The sequence below is a fragment of the Corvus moneduloides genome, chromosome 4 (genome assembly GCF_009650955.1).
Source record: "Corvus moneduloides isolate bCorMon1 chromosome 4, bCorMon1.pri, whole genome shotgun sequence".
Classification (NCBI taxonomy): domain Eukaryota; kingdom Metazoa; phylum Chordata; class Aves; order Passeriformes; family Corvidae; genus Corvus; species Corvus moneduloides.
The window spans coordinates 72,571,278-72,594,248 of record NC_045479.1 but is presented as its reverse complement, the minus strand read 5'-3'; the positions used below and the strand labels follow the sequence as shown (position 1 = coordinate 72,594,248).

At 47.5% G+C, this 22,971-nt stretch overlaps 1 protein-coding gene across 3 annotated transcripts in view; it reads left to right on the top strand.

The window, feature by feature from the left end:
* CHCHD3 (coiled-coil-helix-coiled-coil-helix domain containing 3) overlaps positions 1 to 14,259 on the top strand; it is a 128,441-nt gene extending 114,182 nt beyond the window's left edge. For all 3 annotated transcript variants that reach the window (XM_032106757.1, XM_032106758.1, XM_032106759.1), the window contains 2 exons: positions 8,350 to 8,485; positions 13,559 to 14,259. In XM_032106757.1, the coding sequence (XP_031962648.1) occupies positions 8,350 to 8,485; positions 13,559 to 13,585 (163 nt within the window). In that variant the 3' untranslated portion in view covers positions 13,586 to 14,259. The remainder of the gene's footprint in view (positions 1 to 8,349; positions 8,486 to 13,558) is intronic.
* Positions 14,260 to 22,971: the final 8,712 nt, after the last annotated feature.

Genomic DNA, 22,971 nt, shown 5'->3' with positions numbered 1-22,971 from the left:
CGATTTGGGGATGATGGTGTGATGTTAGGCCTTTACAAAGCCTGCAGTGAGTCGTAGCTCTTGGGAAGTAAGTGGCAGTAATAAATCCAGAATGTGCTTTGCTGTCCCGGATTTGGTTGGTGCTGCTCATTTGGGTCTGTCTGTAGTTTTTGTGTGTGTGTCTGTGTGCTTTGCACACACAGTGATGGAAAGTTACTGTGGGAAATTCAATGTAGGGACAGGGATACCATTAAAATGGATCATTTAAGTGGATGAAACTGTATTTTTTGCCACCTTTATATAGAAGCAGGTTTCAAACTGTTGCAGAATTATTTCTTCCTTTAAAAATCAGAAATAGCGAGGTTTAGTGTATCGTGTACTGATAGTTAATATATCCAAGTAGTCCTGAACTGGCATCAGCCACTTCTATCATAGAAATATCAGCAAAGCATCAATTCAGTCTCCCAGAGGCTGGATCTGCCTTTCCATGAGCTGGAGCTGGAGCTGAGGAGAGCCTTGATTCCTTTGCTTCCCTAAACCTTCATAAACCTCCTCCAAATTCCTTATTAGGAGTAAATAGTAAGGAATTCTAGCACATGGTGTTGTTTGCAGTGATGATCCTTGACTTGTGTTCTCCTGAACAGCCAAGTGGAGTCTTGCCAATCTTCATTAAATGTTTTTTTTTTTTTTTTTTTTGGATGGAGTAAAGCTGAGCTCAAGTGATTCCACATGCAAGCTCTAAAAATAATTGGTGATCTGGGTTTACATGATGAGGTTTGGAAGGCAAATGTTGGTTTGCTGATCACGGAATCGTGGAATTGGAGGGGTTGGCTCCATCCCCACTGAGCTGATCGGACTCTGGAGCTGCGAAGAGTTTGGATTTTGTCCTCAATAGTGGTTGGACAGGCTTGGCTACATCTGGGATCATTCTTTGTGTGTGAACTTGTCAAAATTAGGCATTGGGTTTGATGTGTGCAAGCCCAAGAAGTATTTTTTTATTTATTTCTATATATAACATTTAGGTACTACACAATATTCCACAGAGATAAAACTGGTCCTCCTCGAGTTCCTTCTAATTAAAGCCTGCAGTTCCTATGTTATCTTTCCTACTCTGTAGCAGCATCCATGCCCCTGTTAGAAGGAATTTGTATCCTTGCCATCCACGTGATTGTTTATTTTAGTATCCTGCTATTCACTAAAAACTCTCCCTTAAGCTGAAAAGAAACGTGCATCCTAAATTTGGGTGATTCCCACACGCTGCTCCCTTTGCAGCTGCAGGAGCCAGCTGTGGGAGAGGTGCATTTGTGTGGTAATGGTGGTGTGCTTTTTATTTTAAGGGGGTTTTTCTTCGTTTTCTGGAGGGGAGGGGAATTTTATAAACAAATTGTGGTTTGGGAGAGTGCAAGTCGATTCATAGCCATTTAAATAAAAGTATTCAGACTCATTTTGTCTTTCAGGGTTGATGGGAATCCTGTTTTCATTTGATAGCTTGCTCCTCGAGATATTTGGAGTATAGGCAGCCACAGCAGGTCGGATCAGAGTCCCCGGAGCTTGTTGGGCAATAGCTGGGAGTGGGTTTTTAGGGAGTGTGCCAAAAATGAGGGAAATAAGCAGTTACGCCATTTTGCCTTCAAACAAGTGGTGGTGTGGGGCTTTCCTGAGCCAAATCTTGCTTGTAATCTCTTGATGGGCATCTCACACCTTCCTGGGTAATTATTTTTGAACTCAAACGTGCTTTTGATGACCCCAGTATCCCCTGACAGTGAGTCCCAGCTTTTCATTCGCTGTTTTTTGGGAAAGGTTTGGATTATTTTTGCATTGTAAAGCCACTGCTAGAAAACCTCTCTGGCTGCCTGTCTCCTGTAATCCATTGATAATTTCATCCTGTAGCTCATTGATATTTGAGATCCAGCTCTTGTAGTTGTCCTCTCTGGGCTGAAGAGATCTGGTCCTCATGTAGTGTCCTGAGGGCCTGAAGAATTACCTTGGCAACCAGTTCATCCAACAAATCAGGGTTCCCAACCAGGATAATTTTTCCTCATCCTCATCCTATTGTCTTTGTCTTCTAAGTCCTTGCCCAAGAAAGGCGTTAAGGATGTGCAAATGTGGAATTGCTCAATCATGGAATGGTTTGGGTTGGAAGGGACCTTAAAGCCCATCCAGTGCCACCCCTGCCATGGGCAGGGACACCTTCCACTATCCCAGGCTGCTCCAACCTGGCCTTGGACACTTCCAGGGAGATCCAGGGGCAGCCACAGCTGCTCTGGGAATTTCATTCCAGGGCCTCCCCACCTTCCCAGCCAGGAATTCCCAATTCCCAATCTCCCACCCAGCCCTGCCCTCTGGCACTGGGAAGCCATTCCCTGGCTCCTGTCCCTCCATGCCTTGTCTCCAGTCCTTCTCCAGCATCTTGAAGCTCTGTTCATTACTTGCTTTGCCAGATATAAGATCATAATTTCTCTCTGTTTAACTCAGAGAAGCTCTTCCCTCCCTCTCTTTCTTACAACACAAGGAAATTGTTTCCACTTTGCTTTTCCAAGAGGCCGCTCCAAAATCCAGCCAGCATTCCAGGTGTTTGACCAGGTGGGAAACACTCTCCAGGTTGAAAACCCGGCCCTCTAGCAAGGTCAGTAGGATTTTCTGCCAGTCATCCCTGTAAAACCAGGATTTTGCCAACATACTGAACTTGGCCTGGTGCTCCCCAGACATCATTAAATGTCTCTCTTCTTGCAGTGAGTGTGTGTGAATGCGCTGGAATGTCTTCCCTCCTCTTCTCATCTCTGTCCCTAAATTCCAAAGGTCAGAATGTGTGTTGGATCTTTATTTGCTTTTGAGAAGGCTGGGTGAGAGATGAAATAAATGAGAGGATGGCAAACATTTGCCTGTGATTTTGGGGGTGCTGGGATTTTTGGAGAAAGGATCTAAAAATAACACGGGGAAGATTAACACCGGACTTGATCATTAGTAGCACAAAAGGTGCAGTAAGTTGAGCTCCAACCTCTCCATGAATCATTTATTTAGCATTACTCTGTAGATTTTACATTCTCAATTGCGGAGCAGAAACCACCGTGGTTCTCCTCCTGCATTTCAGCAGAGATTTGTAAGGAAAATTCTTTCTTTTACACCTTTTGGAGAAGTCACACTCTGCATTGGAGTGTAAATAAAAGCAAGAATCGGCTCCGCAGTACTTGATCTTTTGCTGGCAGCACTTCCCACACAGTGATTGTGAGGGCTCTGTGTGGGCACAGCTTGATTAGGGACCAGCATTTGGTGGATATTCAGCAATCAGATCTGTGTTATTCCTTCCAAACCATTCGGGGAAGAGCGGAACCGTTCGGTTTGTGCCTCGTGTGTTTCGTGACACGCCTTCAAGTCATCACCTACTTCATGTGCGAAGACAATCTTTAAAAATAGTTTAATATAAAGAGTAAATTAGTGTAAAAACTAAAAATAATGGTGCAGCAATGAGGACCTTCATTACCATATGCCCTTTTGTCTTTTTTTCCCTGGGTTCTGTTTTACAACTATTTTTTGTGCTACAAACCCGTCCTGTGGATTTGCTCGGCAGTGATGCTGCTGGAAGAGACTCTTTTTGGGTGAGGTCGTGTTAAAAAAAGAACCCTCTCACCAGCACCTTTTAGGGTGATGATGGAGAGCACAAGTGCCTCGCTGCTGTTTCAGAGGTGTCGTTCACACTTCAGCTTTGAGCTGCCCTTCCCTCAGGGTCTCCTGAGCTGGGCTCACGTTTCTCCTGCTGCCTCCATAAGCAAAGTACCTCCAGCGTAGCCTTTCCTGTCCATCTGCTCAGCCAAATCCATCTCTGATCAGGCTACCAATGTTTATTTTACCTTTTTTTTCCCTCCTGGCCGACAGAAATGGATGTTTGCCCTGACTGTGTCTGGTGAAAGCAGCACTGCAGATTCTTTCCTACCCCAAATTCACATCATCCCCTTTCATCCTGCCACTGGCTTCCTCATCTGTTATCCCAGGAAAATCACACATCTTCATTTTCCAAGCCCTCTATGTCCCACTTCTGCTTCTGTGCTATTTCCAGTTCCCTACTGACTTCTCTCTGAAGCGTTTGTGACTCCACCTTCTATCCTCACTCATCCCCTTTCCAAACTGCCCAGAGAACTGTGACTGTCCCTGGATCCCTGGCAGTGTCCAAGGCCAGGCTGGACAGGGCTTGGAGCAGCCTGGGACAGTGGAAGGTGTCCCTGCCCATGGCAGGGGTGGCACTGGATGGGCTTTAAGGTCCCTCCCAATCCAAACCATTCCTTGATTCCATGAAACATGATTTGTTCTTTCTCAGAAGGAATTTCTGCTGGACACAGATGATGTTGATTGATTAAATTCCCACAGATCCTTCTGAAAACCCTCTTGGCTGTTCATAAAGCACTTGAAAACAATAAGGATGTTTCACACTTTATGGGCTGCTCACCGTGAGGGTGTAGATTGCCTTAGTTTCCTTTTGTTTCACCACCTGTTTGCATCAATTTGTTCTTCCTTACCTTTGTGTGTGTTATGACAGCACTGAGACAAGAAACATCCTCCTTTTTTTGTTGTTTATTTTGCATTCTGCCAGGCCTGGTCACAGCATGGCTCCTCTCCTCCATCAGTAGGGCGAAATAAAACAGGTCAGAGCATCCTCTCCAACACCCTCCTGTGCTGGTGCTTTGGGGCTCAGTGGGATCACGTTCATTTGTAGGGTTTTGTTTGCGAGTTAAGACTTCCCTGGATTTCCCCAGCATGGCCTCATGCCAGGAACCACCCCCAGTTTATGGTTTGGATGTGCTGAGCTGCTCTTCGGAGGAGGCACAGCAAGATTTGACCTCAAAGAGCTGCAGGTTGGGCTGTTCCGTGCTGCTTGGGCACAGAGGATCAGTCTGGTCTGTTTTATTTAGTACTTCACAAGTAGCCCAGGGTTACACAAATAAAATCAGCTGCCTTTGATAGGTGTCAGCACTTTAATGAGGAATTAAATTAAGCCCTGGATACTCCTGCCCATCTCATGGCACTATTTTTATCTCTTGCTCTGCTTTTTTGTTGCTATTTTTTTCCCCCCATATTTTATGACAATTGCCTGAAGTCCTGATCTGGGGGGGATTATGCCAGATACCTGCACAGCTGGAAACTCATCAGCCATTCAGATTCCTTCAGTGAGAGTGTCAGTTTTAGCACGGAACTCGCAAAGCTCACCGTGGTGATTTCAGATTTCCTCTTTAGTAGACATTTTGTTTGAATGCCATGAAGGGGCTCTTCTTGCCGAGCCCCCAGGAGTACAATAAGCTATGCTCTTTGAGAGAACCCAGATGAGTACAAAGTTCCCTTCATTAAATTTTCTTTTCATGCTTTAGCATAGGATATTTCTTTCTAAGACTCTCTCGTTTCCTTTTGTGTTGTCATCCTATTACCTTTATGAGGTTGTGATGCATCAGCTCGATGGAAAAGGTGGGTGCATGGCTCCCTCAGAGGTTTATTCCAGCACAGAAAGATTATTCTGGCATGGGAGGTGCTTCAGGAGCAGCTGGAGAAGGGAAAGCAGATAAGGAATTGCAAACTTGATTAAGAAACACCTCGTTCCTCGCATGCCATGTGGCTGCTGCTCGTATTGACTTTTGCTGAGAAAAGCATTTGGAGATTTTGGGTGTGTTGTTTCTGTAAAGGAGTTCTGGAATTACACTGAGTGGAGATGGAGATCTGTCAGCATTCCCTGGCATTCCTGCTGCACTCCTAGGGTTGGTGTTTTTGCTTCAGTTTAGTTGTGAAATCCTGGAGCAATTAAATAAATAAATACGATGTGGGACACAATCTTGGTTTTTTTTACAGGGGCAGATAGTGATAGGACAAGGGGCAAGGGATTTAAGTGGAAAGAGGGGACATTTAGATGGGATATTGGGAAGGAATTCCTGGCTGTGAGGGTGGTGAGGCCCTGGGATGGATTCCTGGAGAAGCTGTGGCTGCCCCTGGATCCCTGGAAGTGTCCAAGGCCAGGTTGGATGGGGCTTGGAACAACCTGGGACAGTGGAAGGTGTCCCTGCCCACGGCAGGGGCTGGACTGGATGGGCTTTAAGGTCCCTTCCAACCTAAACCATTCTGGGATTCTCTGGTGACACTTGTCCCACCACATGTCCAAAAATGCAGTTCTCTCTTGGGACATGGGATAATTCAGGGAAGGGACCTCCTGCTGTAAGGATCTTCTGGCCCCACCTGGGACCAGACCAGGTTGCTTTATCCACTCAGGCATTTAAAACTTCCACATTTTCCTGACACATCCACATAATTGCTGGGTTTGCAATGTTTACGTTTTCCTACAAGCTTTTCCCCCAGTCAAACCCCACAGACCCTTAAATGCTTCTGTAAAATTACTTTTATTCTTAGAACCACAGAAGGGTTTGGGTTGGAAGGGACCTTAAAGCCCATCCAGTGCCACTCCTGCCATGGGCAGGGACACCTTCCACTGTGCCAGGCTGCTCCAAGCCCCAATGTCCAACCTGGCCTTGGGCACTTCCAGGGATCCAGGGGCAGCCCCAGCTGCTCTGGGAATTCCATTCCAGCCCCTCCCCACCCTCCCAGCCAGGAGTTCCTTCTCAGTATCCCATCTAAGTATTAATTGATGGAATCATAGCAGCTTCAGGAGGTTCTCTGCTAGGGAGATACTTCATTTCCCTTTGGAGGAGTTTCCTTGCTGTTGTTTCTGACCATCCATCTGAGGGTCCTGTGATCCATCACTGACAGGAATCAATGGGAAACCCTTCGGAGGGGTTCCCATAATGCACGATGGAATCTCCTTTCCTCAAGAGGAGATCCTGCAGCCTGTGGTTTGTGGCCCTCTAATGCCAGGCAGTAATTTCATTTAGTGCTTTCCCAAAAGTGCCAGCAGAGCATTAGGGGAGTGGAGCAAGCACAGCTGATCAATACAGAGACAGTGCTTGCCTTCAAGAGATTAATCCAAGAAAACGGACTTGGTTGATTTGAAGGAAGTGGCCTTGTTCTCACTGACCTGCAGTGCCTGGAAGGATAGGGCTGAGAGCAGGTTTTCGAAAATCCCACCCCAAAAGTCAGAGTATGAAAAGAAGTCACTGTAGGGCGGGAGATGATGTGTCCCACAGGGCTCCCATATGGTTGGCAATGTATGGAATCCTTTGAAGCATTGGAAGAAGGGATAATACCTGGATTCTGGTCACTGATGGCGTGGCTCTGGGAAAAAAAGCAATCAAAAAGCTCTTTATCATGGGTTAGAGAGTTCCCCCCTTGAAATGGCTTTAGATACACTGACAGAATTTATGCAGCCAGGGTAGAGCAGCCCATTCCCTTTTCTCCTCACCTGGATATAAGTCACTCTAAAATCACTTGGAATATAGGCACAGCGAGGTTTACTCTGGGTGTTTTTAGTTACTTCAGGCTCTGTTGTATTGGTTTATCAATTCACACCAGGGGGTTGAGCATTTTAAACAAGCTCTGGTTTAGCTGGACCTAAATCATCACTGCTGGGAGACGTCTACAGAGAACATCCCTGGTGCTTCTGTTGTTCCCTGTCCCAGTCCAGACCTTGCCATCCTCCCTCCATGCGCAGGTGCTTGTGATGGCACATTTGGATGCCTGACACGCCTCTGAAGCGCGTGCTGATCTCAGCAGAGGGGGGATTAAGGGAAAATCCTCCTCTGTAAGAGTCTGCACGAGTTTGAACTCGGAGATCATAAAGTGTGGAAGTACCTGGGACTGCATTTAAATTCTGGTTTAGATTTTACAGATGCAGGGTAACGAATGAAGAGAGAGAGAGATGTTTTATATAGGTACATAGTGTAAAATCAAGGTGACTTAACATTCCCTTTTTTTAGCATGACGTCTTCAGTGATTGTCAAGAAGTCAATTCCCTGGAGGAGCAGCGTTTGTGCTTTGTGTTTCATTTCCTTGCTGGAGGAAAATAGATCTGCCTTGGCCAATCAGCAAAATGAGAATTGGAATCACAGAATGGTTTGAGTTGGGAGGGACCTTAAAGATCACCCAGTTCCACTCCCTGCCATGGGCAGGGACACCTTCCACTATCCCAGGCTGCTCCAAGCCCTGTCTAGCCTGACCTTGGACACTGCCAGGGATCCAGGGGTGGCCTGGGCCAGGGCCTCCCCACCCTCACAGGGAAGAATTTCTTCCTCTGGAAGTGCTCAAGGCCAGGTTGGATGGGGCTTGGAGCAGCCTGGGATCGTGGGAGGTGTCCCTACCCATGGCAGGGGGTGGAACAGGATTGTCTTTATGGCCCCTTCCAACCCAAACCGATTCAATCGTAATAATAATAAAATACTAAAAGATTTTTGTCTTTCCTGAGATGTTTTTAAAAGGAAACCCTGAAGCTGTTCTCTGTTCCCACAGGAGATACGAGTCCCACCCGATCTGTGGGGAGCTGCAGGATAAAATCCTCCAGTGCTACCGGGAACACGCCCAGGAGACCCTGAGCTGCTCTGCCCTGGCCAGCCAGTACCTGCACTGTGTCAATCATGCCAAACAGGTGAGCTGGGCTTATTCCCACTGAAAAATGATGGAATGATGAGGAGAGGATGCTGATCGGATTATCCAGTTAGTCCTTCTTCCATGCCTAAGCATTTCCCAGTACGTGCATTCCCAGAGCTCCGTGGAGACCACTTGGAGTTGATTTAAATGCTCAGGTTTCCATCTTCTCCCCTAGGAAGCTGTTGTTTAGTGTAGGAGCTCTTGCTGTTGGCAGATGTTTCCTGTTACCTGCAGTTTTAGCAGTAAAACAAGGGGATTAAATTACCTGGGACTCTTCGCCATAAATATGAGGAATTCATGGATGTCTCCAACTAGATTGGTCACCACTTGGAATTCTTGATTTCTTCTGTCTTGCATTACCCAAGGGTCTAAAACTGCTATTGGCCTCCTCTCTTCCAGTTTTTAGGGTGTGGGTGTCACTGCAGATTAAATCTTCATGCTTTATTAGTGCAGCATGAAGGAAAATGACAGCAATATGGAAATCATTAAATTAAAAGAAGCTACAACTTCTCAGCTTTTCTCTTTTTCATCAGCTTGCATCTTTCAAATAAAGAAATTCATATATTGACCTCAGTTGTGTTCTTAAACAAACCAGCTGGAAATGTGCTCACAGTCCACGTGCAGGATGTGTAGAAAGTGCTTCAATCAGTCTGTTGATCTTTATTTCTGCTCAGATCTGTGAGTTAATATTTGAGCATGTGAGGACACCCATCTCTCTGTGATAGTGGAGACCCGGCAAGCACATCTGGTGTTTGATCATGGTAATCACCTTCACTGGGCTTAACTCTGCCGGTGCAGAAAATCCGTGAGACTTTGGCTCTGATCCTTCTCTGTGACCTTTTGCTGTAAAATGCTGCAGCCTGGAGCTGGTATTCCCGAAGATCTGCTGGAATTAACACTGCTTGTGGTGCTGGGTGAGCATGGGAGGAGGCAGTGCTGGTGTGGCAGTGCTGAAGTTGTTCCTCAGTCACTGAGAGCTTCCAAAATCACCTCCTTTAATACATCCTTTATTGATATTTGTTGTCACATCCCTGGAAGTGTCCAAGGCCAGCTTGGATGGGGCTTGGAGCAACCTGGGATAGTGGAAGGTGTCCCTGCCCATGGGGTCCCTTCCAACCCAAACCCTTCTGTGATTCCAAGAACTCTCCTCCTGCCCATTTTGGAATGCACCAATCTCCTTTTTTAGGAAAAGTCCAGTGAGTAATATTAAAATCACGGAATCATTAAGGTTGGAGAAGATCCTTAAGACCATCCAATCCAGCTGTTCCCCAGCACTGCCAAGGCCACCACTGACCTGTGTCCCCAAGTGCCACATCCACACTGCTTTGAAATCCCCTCAGGAATGGGGACTCCACCCCTGCCCTGGCCAGACAAGCCTTTGAGTGAAGAAATTTTCCACAAGATCCAACCTAAACCTCCTCCCCTGGTGCAGCTTGAGGCCGTTTCCTCTTGTCCTGTCACTTGTAAACCTATTTGGGTTTGTTCTGTAGTGGGTTCCCCATGGCCATGCAGCACCTGCAACAGTAATTAATGTATTTATAATTTTGTATTATTTTTTAAAGTAACCAGAGAAAAATGGATTAATTACTTAGACATGTTTAAGCTCTAACTCGAGTTTGTATCTGATAGGATTTTCTTCAGAAGACTCTGATGAGGATGGATTAATTCATGTTCAGATGGTGCAGGAGAAAGGAAATTGCATAAATATGAGCATTAGGTTTTTGAACCCTTTTAAACACCTTTTTTTTTTTGTTGAAGATCTTCACCCAAGCCTGTCAAGTAGTTAAAAGTGTTCCCTAAATGTTTCTTATTCTGTTTCACACATGCTTCAAGATGAGAATTCAGAGAGGTTTCTCTCATGATAATAGAGAAGGAGAAGCCTTTTATGATGGAAATATTTGCAAGCAGGAGCAATTGTTTTTCATAATGAACACCAGCCCATCCTCCACGTGCTGCAGCTGTAATCATAATTATTTTTACTCACTGTTTGCCCACAAGTCCAGACAGTTACTTTGAAATAATTTCTAAACGCTGCTATAAAATAACTTCAAAATTACCTTCTCTGTGCGCCTGGTTGGGAGCCAGAGGAGGGGGATGAATGGCAGATTCAGAAATGAAAAAGTTAACTGACACTGGCTACAAGAAACAAAGGAAGAAGAAAATTTGCTAGAGGGAATAGAGCAAGATATTGAAAACCAAATAAGTGAACTAATCCGATTTCCTGGCGGTGAGTCTGGGCACTTGTGCTCGGGCTGAGCACACTCTGTGCTTTTCATAAATTGAATTTATTGACTCCTCTTTCTTTCCTATCTTGCTTATAATTATCTCCCCCTCTCTTCTGTGTGCTCCTTATTTCTCATCCTGTCTGTAATCTCATGTCCCTATCTGTCCTTTTCTCCCCTCCTTGGAAAAGCCCAGAGAGTTGTTAATTCAGAGGGGTTTGACACATTGTTGTATCTTCCCTTGAAATCTCTTCCCAAAGTCACAAGAAGCTGGGGAGATAAATTAAACTCCGTTATTAATGTTTGCATTTTATTATAATGATAATACCAGTAATGGAGAGGAAAACTTAACCTAATGGAGCCATTAAGGGGAAGATACTGGGATTGTGTGTGGCATTTATTTGTGCTGCCACTGCTGCAGTAACTCCAGCCAGACCATCCATGGCTTTTTAATCCTTTATCCTGGTTTTCCAGCCATAGATATGGACAATAGCTGTTAAAATATACATTTTGGGTTTTTCTTTTTTTCTATTTTTCTCTCTACCCTGGGCTACAAGAAGTTCTAATTCTGACATAAAAACATAACTAGTCCATGGTTTAATGAATCTGTGCAATAATTTCCTGTTAAACCACAGAATTCCGGAAGGATCCTGCTCTCTGCAGGCAGGTGAGGTTTAACAGTACTTAAAATAACAATACCAGCAGCTGCTGGTGCCTGACAGCCTGGCCACAAAATGTTATCCTTCAGCCTTGTAACCACTGTTTTAATTGCTTGGATCAAGTGGTCCTTAATTATGCATCCCAAATAGAATTAAACCAGGATTTTAGCCTCATCCTCCAGTATTTTTACTTAAAACCAATTTCCAGTCTAAGAGAAGAATCTGTGGAATTTGTGTATCTGGAAACACTGAACTGAAATGCAACAAAAAGGCCTCATCATTTACCACTGCCCTCATTGAAGGAAGTTTGTTACGGAGCAGGCTCCCTCCATGGTGTTACGTAAAAACACAAGGGAAATATTTTGAATGCATTAATTTAAAATGACAAGAAAAAACACTAAAAAAGCCCCTCCAAAATGAAGGTAAAACCAAAGCAAGGCCTGGAACGTGCCCATTTGCCTGAAGGTGAAATTTTGTGGGCAGAAATACGCACATGATAAACAAATATCTGCAATTTCTTTCCTTAGGACACTAAACGAAATTAGCCCGTTTTTTCTTGGATCCCTTAGGAATTTCCTCCCTTAACTTGTGCAGTGTTAAATTGACATAAAGTTAATATTCAGCCCAGAGATGGCTTGGAGTGAGTCTTTAATTCCTCTGCAAAAAGGAGTTTTCCAGGTAGAGGAGCCTTCCTGAGCTTTACAGAAATCTCCATAGGGTTGCCGTGGATCTGAGATTGGAGGTTTTGGTTACGGATGAAACTTTCCCAGATTTTTATTTGCAAACACACCCAAGGAGCATAAAACAGACTCCTTTTATTCCATCAGCCTCTTCTTCTCCTCTGTGTACTCTGGAGGATTTTGTGGGCACAAGGACAGGCACCACCTGCTCCTGTGAACACCTTGGAGAATCTTAAAATCACGGAAGGTGGTTGTTAAGGTTGGAAAAGACCTCCAAGATCATCGAGTCCAACCTTTCTCAGCACTGCCAAGGCCACCACTGGCCCATGTCCCCAAGTGCCACATCCACACGGCTTTGAATCCCTCCAGGGATGGGGATTCTGCTGTGCCAGGCTGGACGATCCCTTAGGGAAAGACGTTTTTCCTAAAATCCAATCTAAGTGCAGCTCTTAACCCTTGCAGGAACTGGGTGGAATAGCACAGTTTACGGGGTTATTTTTAGGAATAATATGGGAATTTGGTTGAAGCCAAACCTGACATGGTTTTAATTCCCTTTACATTTAATTTTCCCTGATTTCTGTGACTGTGACAATGCATTCCAGACTCCCAGGAGAATGTGCCCTGTCTGGCCACAAAGTGTTGCTCAGACACCTGAATCAGCTGTCTGGAGGTCACCTGTAAGATTTCAAGGTTTAAATTTGGGTTTGTTCCTGACATGAAGCCTCAGAATTATTGAATCCTTTCCTACCATTTCTTGCAAGGAGACTCATAATTACTGCTTACTCTTTTGATGAATCTTGTAGGCAAGAAAAATGGTTTGGGTTGGAAGAGACCTTAAAGCTCATCTCATTCCACTCCCTGCCATGGGCAGGGACACCTTCCACTGTCCCAGGCTGCTCCAAGCCTGGTCCAGCCTGGCCTTGGACACTTCCAGGAACAGGAAACATGGTCTAGTGAAAGGAATGAAATGATTTTTAAGGTCCTTTCAAACCCAGACCATTCCACGATCTGTGGTTCTGTAACGACTCCCAAGATGAGTGCAACATGTTCAGGCTGTTGGGGTTTTGATTCTGACTCAGAACCCAGGAAGGAGCCAGGTAAGGGAATTACTCAGTGTTAGATGACTTCAGGATATCATTCCTCAAGAGTTTAATTGCTGGGAATTGGATTTATCTTACTGTAAGGTCAGATGTTTTAATTTCCTTTGATAGCCACAGCACTAAAGTCACAATAGCATGAAGGGAGATGAAACTGGATCATTACTGAGGCTCTTCAGGCCTCCAAACCACTGCCTTGTTGAGTCCTCAGATCGCTTCATTCTGCCTTTGTGACTTGTCTCTGGCGTGATGTGTTTATCAGCAATGTTTCTGATTCTGTATTTTTATTTCAAAAATTGCGGATCTTAGGAAGGAATTGTAGCCAAACTTCAGGGAGTGTCTGGAATTACTTGGAGTTACTTAAATCTGTGTTTCTCCCTCTCTCTTGCCCTCCCCTCTGATCGTTTTTGCAGCAGAGACTGCTTGGGAGAGGAGGATAAAAGGCATTGTCCAAATCAAGCACAAGACCATCAACTAATTTCAGCAGAAGAGCTTTTTTTTTCTCCCCAAGAATGATCGGGCAGCCCATTTGCAGGGCAGCCCAATAAAGAGAAGAAGTGGAAGAGCCATTTGAAGGGCAGCATCCTCACGGCTCAATCAGCGTGACCACTCGAGAAGCCGAGACCTGGATCTTATTCCATCAGAACTCGCCCGTCCGAGGCCGCTGTTCGCCTTATCAAAGCCCACTTACTGGTGATTGAAGGAAGGAAAAGAAAAGAACCTTTCTCTGACCTCGGAGAGGGGAAATATCCTTCAAATGCTGCTATTTCACTGTAGAATCTCCTCAGAAACATCTCCCTGTCACAGGCAGGGGATGTAACCCTTGCAGTGCCGGGACGCGGCCGTTCCTCGGGAGCAGCCCCTGGTCCCTGTGCCTGAGTTCTCCTTGCAGTGTAGAGTTGTAAACTGTGCTTTAACTTATTTCCCAAATTACCTGACTTGATGAGGTCTCTCCCTGCAGGCCTTCTGCTGGAATGATGTTCATGATCCAACGCTTAGGGTGCTCCATGGCCTTTATTTACGTGGGATGGTTCTGTTGTGCTCCTCGCTCGTATCAAGTCCTGACGAAAATCCCTCTCTCTGTACCAACAATAAATCTATTTTATGCACAAGATTGATGCTGCAGTCTGTCTCCCTTCCCACTCCTCGGGGGCGGATGGCGTTCCCTCTGCTGTGTCAATCATGCTTTCCCAGCAGATGTTGTTGCTGAAGCTTTCAAGCACAGACTTTTCCACACAACCAGCCCTGGTGGCAGGAACGGGGCTTGGATTGAGCTGTTTTCCATCACAGCCACCTAAAAGGATCCCACGTGATGGGAGTGTTGTGATTTATCCACCACCACTTTCCCTCGTGGAAAATGCTTGTGAATGGAGCACCCCAAGCTCTTGTTGCCCAGAGAGGTTGTGGGTTCCACATCCCTGATGATGTCTAAGGTCAGGTTGAGGGGCTTGGAGCAACCTGGGATAGTGGGAGGTGTCCCTGCCCCTGGGAGGGTTGGAATGAGATGGTCTTAGGGTCCCTTCCCACCCAAACCATTCCGGGATTCTGTGGAAGGGCAGAAACCCCCCCAAAATCTCCAAACCCAGCTTTGTGCAAGCACCCAGTCTCCTTTAATTCTATTTCTTCAGGTAAAAACTGCCACATTCCTTGTCCCAAGCAATTTTAGAAGGGACTTTTTACACGGCAGTGAAAGTATTGATGTCAAATGAGCAGCGAGTCTGGAGCCTTCTGCTGTTTATTTACCTGTTCTCCCTCTCTAATTGGCTGTGTTTGAACCTCGTCCTCCTGAACAACTGCGAGTGCACCTGTGGATCTCTTTTATTATTCATGCAAAGTATTACCAGTGACTTTCCTAATTATCAAGATGCTTTGTGAGCACTGTTTAATTAAGGATTGGGGTTTTTTATGCTACCCAGAGAAGCTGGGATTTTTTTTTTTACATGCCAAGCAACTGGAATGTTGGTGGGAGGGGAGGATCCTGGAGTTCAACATCAGGTGCCAGGTACCATGTTTACATGGTGACTTGCTGTAGTGTTTACAAATCAGCTAACTCACAAATCCTTCTCTGTAATGTTCTCTTTTGTAACAGAGAGCCAAGAAGTTGTCAGATCCAGCCTTGCCAGACTCAGAATTGGCAGCAAAATGCAGCATAGAGGAAAAGCAGACGTTTTTCAGGCCAGATGATGCTGTAAAATCAGGGGAAGAGCTGTGTCGGGAAGGAAGGTCTCTGTTATTGCCAAATGTTTATTGGTTTCCCATCCTGACAGCCTTGAGCAATGGGAGTCAGTCTTGCCTGCTTTGTTCCAACTGTTTGAGGTGTTGTGTTCTTTAAACATCTTCTGTAGCATCAGTGGTGGCATCTGCAGCCTGTGTGGCTTGGGTTTGGGGGAGGCTGGTGGCAGCAGACGGGGTAAGGACTTCAGAGCTGTCCCTGGTGTGGGCTTCAGAACTGTCCCTGGTGTGGGCTTCAGAACTGTCCCTGGTGTGGGCTTCAGAGCTGTCCCTGGTGTGGGCTTTGAAACTGTCCCTGGTGTGGGCTTTGAAACTGTCCCTGGTGTGGGCTTCAGAGCTGTCCCTGGTGTGGGCTTTGAAACTGTCCCTGGTGTGGGCTTCAGAACTGTCCCTGGTGTGGGCTTTGAAACTGTCCCTGGTGTGGGCTTCAGAACTGTCCCTGGTGTGGGCTTTGAAACTGTCCCTGGTGTGGGCTTCAGAACTGTCCCTGGTGTGGGCTTCAGAGCTGTCTCTGGTGTGGGCTTCAGAACTGTCCCTGGTGTGGGCTTTGAAACTGTCCCTGGTGTGGGCTTCAGAACTGTCCCTGGTGTGGGCTTTGAAACTGTCCCTGGTGTGGGCTTTGAAACTGTCCCTGGTGTGGGTTTCAGAGCTGTCCCTGGTGTGGGCTTTCAGACTGTCCATGGTGGGGACAACTTTTGCCTTCAAAGTAGAGCAGTAAGTCTGGATATTTCTGGAGTTTCACCACCTCCTCTGCTTTTTCCACCTCTCCTTTTGCATACCTGCATCCCTGTCCTTCTGTAGGTGTTTGATTTCTTCCTTCTCCCCAGTTCCTGCTATGGGCACTGAAATCTTAAAATCTTGGAAGTTTCTGGGGGGTTTTAGTATGGAAAACCTATGGAGAAGTTTCCCTCCTATTCCTGATTTTATGATTCTCTTTTTTAGCACCTGCAGATCCCAAACCAACTCCAGCTGTTGGTCACGGCAGGTGCTGCTGGGACAGAGCAAGGCCACCTTCCTTCACAAGTAGCAGGGACAGAGGGAGTGGAGAAGCACCAAGATTTTTGTCCAATGTGTCAAATATCATTTGCAGGACCCAGAAATCATCGTTTGTCCCATGCCAGGTGACAGCAAACTGCAGCTCCCTGCCTGTGGTCAGTCCTGTTCCATCAGGAGGCGGGTGCTGCCAGATGAAAGCAGACAAGGATTTAGAGTTGGGTTTAGGTTTGGGTGCAAACAGCTGCAGGTGTGGATTTGATGACCTGGTCATAGGTGACCTTCCATAGTTTGTGAAGGTTTGTGTTGAGCTGACACTTTTGGGAGTTGGCTGAAGACACAAGAGAAGGAGGTGTGGAAGGAGAGAGTGTCTGTGCAAGGTCCTGCAGCCAGGAGAGTCCTTTTGTGCTCAGCCTCTCCCATCTCTTCCCACAAAACCCTCTGAGGGTCATAGCCAGCATTAATGACCCCGGCCATGTTCCCACTTTGCAGCACTGACTCCCTGAGGATCTGGGGCTGTTCCCAGGGATCAGCACCCGCTGTCACATCAGAGTTCAGGACAGCAGTGAGTGACCCCCAGAGCCCAAGGCAGGATTCCAGTGGAGGTTTGGAAAACGGCAAGGGAGTGAGCCTGGGGAGGTGAGGCCCGGTGGCTGGGATGCTCCTGGTGGGTTTTGCTGGTGAACACCCTGCTGGTTTCGGCTCTGTGTTGGATCTGTCACCTTCCTGGCTGCTCTCAGAAGTGTCAAACAGGGCCTGGGGACAAGGGCACCTTCGGTGTGACTGTCAGTGTTCAGCAGCCAAGGAACTGGAGCAGCATCTGCCCCTCCCTGGGAACAGGGACAGGACCTGAGCTTGGCCAGGGTGTGAGGGGACCTGGGTCTTCCAGTCCTTGAGAGAGGCAGCAAAATTCCCAGAGAACTTGGGGCACTGAGCCAGGGCTCCTCTGCAAGAATGTCAGCTCCATGTGAACAAAGACACCGGGTAATTAGAGAGGTAATTAGTTTGGTAATTACTAAGGTAATTAGTTTGATTCTCTCTCAAGCCAGTAACTGCTGGGAAGTGCTGGAGGGAGCACCTTGAGTTTCAGGCTGCAGCACCCCCGAGGTTAACCCTTCACCCCCTGCATGGGAAGCTGCAGCTGACACTGGTGAAACGGGGTGGTTTGGAGGGAAAACACAAACCCAGTTTGTCAGAGGTCTTGTGCCCAAAAACCTCTGAGCCACCTTCTGATGATGCCCAGCAGTGCTTGTGTAGGATTTAAGGCAGATCACCCAGCACTGCTGTGTTTGTTACGAGATTTTACATCCCCTTAAGAATGCTGGGGACACCTTTTGGGTGGTGACACTTCTTGAGGAATGTTTGGAAGTGTCCCTGTGGCATTGCTGAGGTTGATCCCTTCTCCTTGCATTGCATCCCTCACATCCCTTCACCCCTGGGCTGCTTTGCTGGTTCAGCAGAGGCATTCCATGGAATCCCAGATTGGTTTGGGTGGGAAGGGACCTTCAAGATCATCTCATTCCAACCCCCTGCCATGGGCAGGGACACCTTCCACCAGGCCAGGTTGCTCCAAGCCCTGTCCAACCTGGCCTTGGAGCCATTTCCAGCTTAGGGTGCAGCTCAGCACCCGGAGGGGAGTTTTTTCTGCCTGTGTCGTATGAAACCAGGTATTTTCTGGCCACCCTGCCCAGGAAAACCATCCCTCCTTCCTTGGCAAGCCCTGTGGGTGGACGAGGCAGTGCAGCTGTCCCAGTGATCCCAAAATGAGGATCAAACTGCAGGTGCTCATTTGGGAGGTTGGAGCTGCAGGAAGTGGATCTAATTCCCAAGTGAACTGCAAGCTAAGCAGGTTCTTCCTTGCGTTCATCTGCTGCTGATACAGAAATAGCAGGGCTGGGAGGGACTTGGCATGTGCTGGAGTCCACTATTCCATAAAAACTGACAGTGAGGAATTCACAAGTTCCTTCGGCTCCTTGCCACGCTGTTCACAAGTTTGATTGTGGCAGAGGGCTCAGATCTGCAAAGGGTTTGGTGGGTGAAGTGCAGTGAGAGCAGGGAGATGAAAGTCCATTAATAGATGAAACATTTTTGCTAGACAGGAGAATTCACTGGATCTCTCTCCTATTTCCTATGTCAGGTAGTGAGAATGTTTTTTTCCCCCTCTCAGTTTTAATATTATTAACACTTGGGCTGCTTTGAAAAGGTCGAAGTCCGCTTGAATGTCTTCTAATGTGACTTGGTGAAAAGCAGGCAAACAAGAAATCTGTATCCCGGAGCTGCCTTTAAACGGCAGAGCCTGATGTGTTTTAAAAGAGTTTGCAGCGTTGGGTGAGGTCTGGCTGATGGCCAGGGGTTGTTTGAGGGCAGGGAGGTTTGATCTCTGTTGTTTGTTTGAGGGCAGGCAGGCTCTGATCTCTGTTTTTGCTGGAAGTCCCACTCCTGGAATCAGGTGAACAAATGAAAGCTCTGCTTTTGCCTGACAAAGTTCCCTTTGCCATGAGAATTCTGTGACCAGGATCCAGCTGCAGCTGCAGGAGCACAGGAGAGGAAGAGAGCAGGAGAGGATTTGTGGTTTTACGCCGTGGAAGTTGATCCTGATGCTGTTACTTGGAATACTGTGACGTGCTGGGAATGGGACACACGAGTGAGGCTGCAGCAGGTAGATGGAACTGATTTGGAAAGAAAACCACTTTTTTTAGCATCAAATAGGAGGGAAATCTCCCGCCAGCTGCTGTGCCTCGGTCCCAGGTCGGTGTCGGAGGAGCAGTGAGGGAATGATGTGGCAAATGAATGAGTGTTGTTCTGCAGATTTGGGGGGAAACTGCTGGAGAGAGGAGGTGGGAGAAAGACAGCAAGGAATAGCAAATAACCTCCAGTAAAGCAGGAGCTGGCTGTGATCCCTTCCCGGCTCTCTGGAGTGGGTGTTTTCCTAGGAAGTGTGTTCTGGGATCTGCCATCGAACTCTGTGGCAGAATCATTTGCTCCACCAGTGAGCTCTGTGTGCTCCTTGGATGCAAAATGCACCCTCAGGGAGCCTCCAGAGCAGCGTCACTGTGATTCACCACCGAGTCTGGCCTTGTTGTGGGTTTTTTTCTTTCTTTAAATGGAAGGTTTTTAGTCTGACGCGGCAGCACTTTGGGGGTTTTGAGCAAAGCTGTTACCAGGGAACCAGAGAGAGACTCAGACCCGTGTGTCATCAAACCCCGGTGACTCAGGGCTCCCACAGAGCCCCTGCTCTTCACTGTGCTGCTCCTCCCGCTCCCTGGGCTCACTCTCAGGGACCTGGTGGCCTTTCATGTCCTCCCTTCTGCTGCCCAGCGAGGTTGGAGCTTCCTGCAGGTCCCAGGGGACCCCGTGCGCAAGGTGAGGTCATGGAATCGTTAAGGTTGGGGAAGATCTTGGAGATCATCAAATCCAACCATCAACCCACAACCATCACTAAACCACGTCCTCAAGTGCCACATCCAGGTGTTTTTTGAATATTCCAGGTGGTGAGGCTCAAGACAAGGGGTCCAGAGGGTGGTTTCGTCTCCCTTCTTTCCCCAGTTGAATTAACCAGAGCTTTATTTTTGGTCCATGCAAAGGATGCCACGTGCTCCATGGGGGTCACCCAGGTTGGGCATCAGGAGGAATTTCCTCATGGAAAGGGTGGTCAGCCCCTGGAAGGGGCTGCCCAGGGAGGTTTGGAGTGCCCATCCCTGGAGGTGTCTGAGGAAGGGCTGGATGTGGCACTCAGAGCTCTGGGCTGGGGACAAGGTGGGCATCGGGCACAGCTTGGTCTCGATGGTCTCGGAGATCTCCAACCCCAATGATTCTGTGATCAGGGGATGTGGTTTTTAATTTGAGCATCACTAAATGCATCATTCAGCCTTTTCATGGCTCTGTTTCCTGGTGGGAATAACTCTGCCTGGCTGGACAATGCTCTGTGGGCGCTGGAGGAGGGAACATGTGAGCACGGAATGTTGGATGGACCCACCAGGAATGGGCTCTGGGTGTGGGGGTGGGTGTTTCTCTCCTGTTTCTGAGTTTTGCTTTGGACAAGCTGCGCTAAGGAGTGGTGTTGGATCTGTCCTGGAGCTGTGTTGTCACTGTGTCCTCCCTGTGACACCCGGGGCTTGTAGGAAAAGCTGACATGGTTCAGCAGCTCTGCCCTTGAGCTCGGCAGGTGAGAAACAGCAGATATAATAATAACCACTTTACCCAGCTTGGTTTAAAAATACTGAAATCCCAGTTTGTCACTGCTGTCCCCAGTGCCCTGTGGATCACATGGCATTTTTTTTCCTTGGATCTAAGCCTGCAACAATCACCTGCTCAAGACCATGAGGTGCTGAGGGCAGGCAAAGGACCCAAAGGTGCCCTGTGGGAAGTTCAAGACTCTCAAGCAGAGACAACCTTGTATTAAATTGTGTTTAAAGTCATTGGATTAGGGGGAAAGCTGCCTTTTTTTAATGATTATTTAGGTTTTTGGGGCGTGGGTTACAGCGTGTCACGCTGACATCCAGCAAATTAAAGACCAGCAGAAACACCAAACTGACAACATGTCACACAAAAAATGCCAACAAATTAGAAACCAGGAGCAGAAACACCGAGCTGAAGTTCTGGAGGTCCAGCCCTTCTCCTGGGTTTGTTCTTCAGTGATCTCTTCTCAGAGCCAGAAGTTATTCTCCACTAGATTTAAGGGACTGCAAACATTCCTTCTGCCCAGGTCCATCCCAGCTGCCCCTGGGGAGCCTCATTTCCTGGGTGAGGCTCTGGATCCAAGGCAGGCTCTTGAGTGGGCTCCTTCGTTTTTGAATGGAGTTTTTGCTCAGAGGTTAAATCATTCCAGCTCTGATCCTCCTTATAAGTGGTGATTAATCCCCTCACATACAGCAGGATTGTGTACAAAAAGCCACCAACGTGGCCCTGGGCATTTCCACCTCCTCCCCAGTAATGAGAGCCATTCGTACCCCAGCATCCCTTAAAGATTCCAGTTCCCATGGAGGAGACAGCATTGTTCATAAAAACAATCCAGAGGTGCTCTGCCCCCCACCCCCACCCGGTTTCTGGTGGGGAAAAAGTCTTCAGGGAAAAGTAATTGTTGGCTTAAAACTTCAGCCTGCATTCAGCAGCAATCCATCACCTCCCAGACTGTTTGGAGCTCGAGTTACTCAAAATTCAGGCTGAGAATCCTCAGTAGGAAAGAAGGGACCTGGGGCAGCGTGAAATATTGCCAGGGAAATTCTCTCTAACCTGCTTGCATTTCATGCCCTGCTCTTTGCTGAGGAGGGAGGGAAAAGGAACAAAATCTGAATTCTTTTTTCTGTTCCAGCCCTAGGAGAAGCAGCAGGAGCATGGGGGTGTGGGGACCTGCAGTGCAGCTCCATCCCTGGGGTGCTGAGATGTCCCTGGTGCCTGCAGAGGGGTTCTGGTCCTGCAAGAGGGACCAAATGGCCTCGATGTCACCACAGAGAAGGGGTTTTGAGGAGGAAAAGTTTTTTTCTTCCCAACTTTTCTACCATTTCTGACTCTGCCTTTAGGGCCTCTGTTAAGGGACAGCCCTGACACACTCAGGAGGTCGAGGCTCGTTAGCCAAGTCCTTAATTGCAAGCCCTGCTGGTCTCAGCCCTGTCCAAGGGCTCTCCCAGCCTGCTCCTGCCTGCCCAGAGCCCCTCAGTTTGTGCAAAGGTTCCTGACACTCCTTAGGACATTTGCAGAGGCTGATTTGCCACCGATGGTGCCCTCATGGGAAGAGGGATGTGGGCAGGAGGAGGCCACATCCTAAAATTGTGTCCCCGTGGAATTTTCTTCCTTGTTGACAAGGGGGTGTTTCATCCTGAGGATGCCTCAGCCCCACTGCTGGATTTATCTGAACTGCTCCTGTTGGGTTTTCTGAGCTGCTTCTGAGTGTTCTCCCCTTCCCACTGATCCTAGAGGGATCCTGGATGATCTTCTCTCCTGAAGGGAGCTGAGATTAAATGAAACCAATGGCGAAAACTTTCAGAAGGAGCAGTTGCAGGGTCCTGGGAGGGACAGGAGGGATCTCAGCTGGCTTCCAAGTAAATTGTTCTGTGCTGGGGATTTCCTGGATCATGATCCTGCTCACAGACAGGGGAGCTGAGCAGCAGACCCTCTCCCAGTACAAAACCCTCTGTCCCAGGAGGTAATTTTATAATTTTGCCTTTTTAATATAACTTTTCTTTCTTCTTAAAACCATTCCTGACCAAGCTCTTCTCTCTTGGCTGTTCCTGCTGAGGGCTATCAAAGCACAGATCATTTTCCAGCCTGGAATTAAGCCTCCCAGACCCTAAATCCCACGAGTAGCACCATCATCCTCTGCTTCCAGGACCAGAAATCCTGACCAGATCCTCAGCTGTGCTTTGTGCCACTGAAATCAGAGGAATTTGGTTCCCCAATCCCTTTGTGGGTGGGGATCAGACCAATTCCTGCTGCAATTCATGGGCATCTTGGAGTTTTGCTGTAACAGACTGGGCAGAGCCTGGTGCAGGAGGAGGAGAGGTTTGGTGAAGAGCACTCAAGACCTTGCAGGTGGAATTTTGCTGCTGGAAAACTTCCCTGGGGTTTGGAGTGTGGCTGGTGGCTGTGGGCTGGGAAATGAAGT